The 6,163-nt window shown below is 34.9% G+C and overlaps 1 protein-coding gene across 1 annotated transcript; it reads right to left on the bottom strand.

The window, feature by feature from the left end:
- Positions 1–979: 979 nt before the first annotated feature.
- LOC134251277 (uncharacterized) lies at positions 980–6,159 on the bottom strand. Its single transcript, XM_062733660.1, has 6 exons — positions 5,972–6,159; positions 2,736–2,829; positions 1,882–2,041; positions 1,486–1,638; positions 1,201–1,369; positions 980–1,112 (listed from the first exon to the last, which is right to left on the bottom strand). Exons 1-6 carry the CDS (start codon positions 6,109–6,111, stop codon positions 980–982), a joined length of 849 nt encoding a protein of 282 aa, XP_062589644.1. The 5' UTR covers positions 6,112–6,159.
- Between the last annotated feature and the right edge of the window lie 4 nt (positions 6,160–6,163).

The raw sequence follows: 6,163 nt of genomic DNA, 5'->3' as shown, positions 1-6,163 counted from the left end.
TATTTTCATGACAAGAATTATTGAAATCAGTTTTAAACGGCAAGATGAGCAATTTTTGCAAGAATTTCTGCAACCATTTTTTACCTGCAAATGTTCATCAATGCACCTTAAAATTAAATCATGTACGTAGTTTAAACAAGTAATACTTGCATGTCAAGCCATATTAAGTAATTAGATTAAAACGGAAGGAGGAGTAGAGTTTTGACAGATCAATTTCACAGAAATATCTTATTTTAGTAACCATGGCAACAATATTCTCCAAAATCAAAAACCCATATAAAAAAAATTATGCATATGTATAACTTAGTGTAGTCTACTCTTTGTACCAATAAACTGTAGAAGTTGAATTTTTAAAGTAATTGACAGAAATTTCTATTTCTAGTAACCATGACAACAACATCCATTGAAATCAATAAAAAGACAGATATATCTTAATGTACTCTACTTACTAATTACCGGTACATTAAATTCAGACCAAAATCATCAGAGGAGTAGCATTTTGAAAATTGTTTACAGACAGATAGACAGACCATCGCATGACCTCTTCTCCAACATTAGACTCACAGTTCTTTATTGTGTAGGCTTTCTTTTTCTATTCTTTTTTCTTTTATACTATATATTATAATTAAAACATTTTTTTGCCCCTGGATCAAAAGATCCCAGGGTATATTGTTTTTATCTTGTGATCTGTCTGTTGTCAACTTAACCTAGCCCATAACTATTGCACTGTCATAGGTACGTTTATACCACTTCAGTCTTCGTGCAGCTCCAGAATTGTGTTACAATCATGGGCACAGTGTTTCACAAACACATCTTGTTTTTTTGTCTAGAAGCCCCCTCCAATTCAAGCTTACAATTGCTCTTGGTACAAAGACACATGATAAACTTTTTAAAAATTGTTTACCAGTAATTTGTAAATAAGTAAGTAAATTAAGTACTTCTACTTTAAGGTCCATTAAGGGAATGTATTCTTTGTTTGTTATTTAACGTTGATCCCTCTGAAGAAATTTTCTCTCATATGGAGATGGCACCAGTAGCAGGTGGAGGGCTGCAAACCCACTGGGCCAGTTGAATTATTACAAGTAACTGGTACAATCAATGAGAGGGATGCACTGGAAGCAGTGATAAAATGGTTCCAATGATAATCATGCACCCTGAATATCATAACCACTTATATGACAAATTAAAATAAAATAGAAGTAAGTTTTCTTTTTTTTATTTGACTTGATATCTCCGTTAGTTTCCTGATCCTGTTTTCGTTTGGGTGTCTCCTCTAGTGTGTCTGTCAGTAGGGCTGGGGCTGCCTTCCCAAGGTACTCAAATGTCCATAACGTCAATTCCACCTTGTGGGCTGTCCAGTCTTTGTCACCTACATAGAAATAAGGTAATTAATCTGAGAGAAAGAGAGAGAGAACAGAGTTCACTCTAAAAAGATTACTTATCTGTAACAGTCTACAGTGAGACATATCTGAGTCTGATTATTACCTTTCTGAAGCATTTTCATCAGTTGTTTTATTTGATCCATATACTGTAAGTAGAAGCCTGTAGTGTACTGTAGAGGCTGTAGTCCTGGTAAAGCCTGCATGCTCTCGTCTGCCATAAAGGCCGCTTGTTCAGGGGCACCTGCTGTCAGCACAGCTGTAGAGGCACACAGTTGTAAAAAAAAATTTCAAGTATTTTCAAAGATAGTATGGCAAAGAGTGAAAACTGTTGAAATCTTCAGCCTTGTGTTCACAAGTAGAATTTCTTCATTTAGAAATTAATTTATGCCACAACTATTTCAGAATTGGCGTCAATTGTCTTCCAGTTACCAATCAGATTCTAAACAGTGGAGATACAGAACAGAAACAATATAAAGCATATTTAGATAGATATACATACCAGAAGCAGTTGCTGGTCCCACTGCTTTTAAAACTGTGAGCTCTTCTATGGCCTTTTTTAAGTTTGGTAAATGCTTGAAGGCCTTTTTACTTGCTGACACAACTGTATCTTCAGGGTTTGATTCCACCATTTGCTGGAGTCGGGGGCGAAATTTGCCTCTCTGTTTATGAAATAATTCAATGCATTACATGCATGTACATTCTTTATCAATAAGGGTTTAAAAGCTTACACTACTAAATTCTAGTTTTTAAGGCAAATTAATTTTCTGTTGTTATAATTTTTATTATGTTCACATTATAAGCAGAGCTGCCAAAATTCTGAAATGACAAATAGTAAGGCGGGGTCCAGGGACCACCTTAGCCCCAAGCCGCTGAAGATATTTTGTAAATGGACATGTAATTGGAGCGATTTGAAGCATGTTTCTATTTTGTTTACTTTAAAACATTGACATGAATACGATCAGCCTTCAAAACCGAAACAACAACATAAGCAAGCATCGTAAGGATTATAAATATTCAATTATAATAGTAGAAACTGTAGAAGACCAGCTATGAAAACTCCAATATTATAAACTTTGATCAAAGAAAACTGAAATCGGAAGAATATAGATAGAAATCGTAAGGCGTATTTTAGATGCTAATTTCGTAAGACTTGCGCCAAAATTGTAAGGGTTGGCAGCTCTGTATAAGTCATGAACAGTATTAAGTGAATATCAGACAATTTTCATTTTGTTTGATCAATTCGATCATATATATAATCCGAGACTCCTCTGACTCTAACCCCTGCTTTTTATGCACATGTCACAATATAAAAAGCAGGGGTAAGACTCAGAAGAATTACGGATCAGATCATACACTAAGCTTCCACTTCATCAGTTTACACAGCTCTGCTTTTGTGATGTGTTTGTCTTTCCTGTCTTTAATGGCAGATGGCAATTCTTCCTGGAACCTAAAAATATTCACATCAATCTATACTTAAAGCACAAATATCAATAGTTATGAATATTAAAATATAATTTCTTTGAGAACTTATAATAAGTTACGCATAAGCTTATAAAATTACAAACTTTTATTTTTATCTTTAACATGCTTAAAGATCAAGAGCCTCATCAATCTTTATATCTATACTAATATATTGAACTCTTAAGAGTAAGAGAAAGAAGACTCCCCCCTCCCCCAACTCTTTTTTTTTTTTTTTCACATGATCAAGTAGCTGCAGATCTGTAGCGTTATGATTTTATATATTTGTCATTTACCATAATGCTACAGATCCCGCAATACAAAAAAGGTACAATTTACGGTGCAATATTTTTTGTGCACTTTTGAGGAGAATTTCTCCACTTTCTAGCATTGGTCAATTAACTACACTTCACTCCCTAACTCTAGACATATTCTGTAGCCAATATTTATATTTTATCCACCTCCCAACCATTTATAGTTGTCTCTACAGGTAATAACCTCGCTTGAAGTGAATTTTCAGCAATCTAACAAATAATTTTAATCAAGCGAGTTTATCACTTGTAGAGTCGCGACTATAAAGGGTTAGGAGATGGATCAAATATACAGGTTAGTTAAATAATGTGCCTAGAATTAGGAAGTGAAAGGTAGTGAAACGGAAATTGGTTTTGTGATTTAGTTTCGTTTTAACGTTAGACCTACGTTCTTATATAAATTCTTAAACACTAAAAAATATTAATTTTACGATCATACAAGTAGTATGAGACTGCTATTGTACGGGGGCTGCACTGAGGTAATACATGTTGTGTTACAGGAACTCAGGGGACCTCTCTGGTGACGGAGTGGATAAACATTAGTTTGTTTCTTCTCTTGCATACGGTCGTAAGACCTGAATAAGGCAGACGGATGCAGGGGATGAACTGCTAAGTGTTTCACAGTACACCAATGCACGTAAGACCTGAATAAGGCAGTCATTTGGTTGTAGAGAGAGGTGGCATACCACAATCAGAGGTGGGGGAAGTGTCAAGATGCAGCAGTACTAGTGGAGTAGCAGGACTAGTGAAATTTACTTGCAGGAGACACCCGTCGACCACAGTTAGTGGTTGTCCAATCAAGAAGAAACCCATTGTATTTGTATATATTTTATTGTAATTTTATTCGGTCAACAAAAATCTGAGTTAACAGGTTAACGAACCCAAGTGTAACGCCTCGGTGATATAAGACATATCACCAAACACCAAGCAGGTCCAGTCCAAAGACTATTTCAACCTACGTAGGTATTAATAGCTACGTAGGTATTTAAAGCTACCCAAAGTAGCTATTTTTACCTACTTTCTGCTTTACTTGCATTTTGTGGCAAAATGCAGGAACGGCGCAACATGGTAAGCACAAAATTTCTTGATACAGTCACACTGATGATGAATATGACAAAAATTTGGCCAAAAAATGAAAACTTCGTATATTATCAATTTTGCATAGAAACTAATGTAAAATTGCCGATTCAGGAAGTAATCATTTTTTGGCAAAAATTTTGTCGTATTCATCATTAGTGTGACCATATCAAAAAATATGGTATTTACCATGTTGCGCTGTTTGGTCTTTTGGTCGCAAAATGCAGAAATTATATAAACAGGGGTTCAAAATTCCTCAAGCCCGACGTCCCGGACTAACAAATTCCGGATCCGGACTCGGCATTTAGAATTCGCCAAAGTCCTGGGACTTGGCTATGTTTCTTGTTTATCTTTTTTTTAAGCTAAAAAAATGATCGTAAAGCTAAAAATAAAGCAAATTCTCAAATGTATTAAGTAAAAATGTGGGTTTAATGTGGGTTGAATGGGCGTTAAAATACCCATAAACATTACGAACGTTTCGAAAATACAATCCGTCTTTTTATTTTCCGTTGCGGTTAGACTCTTACTTTTATGCAATTCCTCATGTTTCCTCCTATATGACAAACGGCAATGAGCATGATGAGTTTGTTAAATTTCGGTTTTACCAGCAGTAATGCTAAAAAAATCTATTTATTGTAACAGATGGTTTATTCAGTAGTGAGTATTTGTGCAAGTTATTGTAATGACAGTAATGTACCAATAATCTATCAGTCTGGTATTGTATTGAAATAATCATGTATGACTATATGACAGTTTATGGAGGAAAAATAAAACATATATCAATACATATAGTGTTTATTCATTCAATGCAACAAATGAAAATAAATTATAAGTAACATAAATTTAATGATGTATAGGTAAATATGGACTCTGAAATTTCTTCCTCGGACTTGCCTAAAATTTACTCTTTAAGTCCTGGACTTGACCATGACAAAAAAAAATTTGAACCCCTGTATAAAGTAGGTAAAAATAGCTACTTTTGGTAGCTTTAAATACCTAGGTAGCTATTAGTAGCTGCGTAGGTAGAAATAGTCTTTGGACAGGTCCAGTCCAAAGACTATTTCTACCTACGTAGGTATTAATAGCTACCTAGGTATTTAAAGCTACCCAAAGTAGCTATTTTTACCTACTTTCTGCTTTACTTGCATTTTGTGGCCAAATGCAGTAACGGCGCAACATGGCGAGCACAAAATTTCTTGATACAGTCACACTGATGATGAATATGACAAAAATTTGGCCAAAAAATGAAAACATCGTATATTATCAATTTTGCATAGAAACTAATGTAAAATTGCCGATTCAGGAAGTAATCATTTTTTGGCCAAAATTTTGTCATATTCATCATCGGTGTGACCGTATCAAAAAATATGGTATTCACCATGTTGCGCCGTTTGGTCTTTTGGTCGCAAAATGCAGAAATTATATAAAGTAGGTAAAAATAGCTACTTTTGGTAGCTTTAAATACCTAGGTAGCTATTAATAGCTACGTAGGTAGAAATAGTCTTTGGACTGGACCTGTTGGACTGGACCTGCCAAGCTCGGCCGCGTTGCACGTTACAGTAGTTAATTGATCGATGCTGGAAAGTGGAGAAATTCTCCCCCAAAAAGCTCAAAAAGTATTGCGCCGTAAATTGCACCTTTTTTGCATTACGGGATCTGCAGCGTTATGGTAAAAGACAAATACAGAAAACCATAATGCTACAAATCTGCAGTTAATGATCAAGGAAACTAATTACTAATTACCATAAATCTAATTTCTTTAGTTCTTTTCCTTTGTCGTTCTTCATTTTGTCTATCTTCAATTCCATTCCCTTTTGGTAAAGGCGATAAACTTTCTCCCATTTTGTACTCTCCACATTTTGTATGAAGTTTTCCATTGGCATTTCCCGCTAAATTGATCCGTATGAATAGACCTCTTTTACAGAAGAGTTCGTA

The sequence above is a fragment of the Saccostrea cucullata genome, unplaced genomic scaffold (assembly GCF_032062105.1).
Source record: "Saccostrea cucullata isolate Sc308-1 unplaced genomic scaffold, CSIRO_AGI_Scuc_v1 ctg272, whole genome shotgun sequence".
Lineage (NCBI taxonomy): Eukaryota > Metazoa > Mollusca > Bivalvia > Ostreida > Ostreidae > Saccostrea > Saccostrea cuccullata.
The sequence above is the reverse complement of the archived record's forward strand: the minus strand, read 5'-3'. Positions and strand labels throughout refer to the sequence as shown.

Bases quoted from the DNA above. Each gene is read 5' to 3' on its own strand.
- LOC134251277 (XM_062733660.1), bottom strand. From the start codon at position 6,111: ATGCCAATGGAAAACTTCATACAAAATGTGGAGAGTACAAAATGGGAG. The intron at 2,042-2,735 runs GTATGATCTGAT...TTTCATAAACAG, and splicing joins TGATGAAGTGGAAGCTTAGT to AGAGGCAAATTTCGCCCCCG. The intron at 1,370-1,485 runs GTAATAATCAGA...ATTTCTATGTAG, and splicing joins GATGAAAATGCTTCAGAAAG to GTGACAAAGACTGGACAGCC.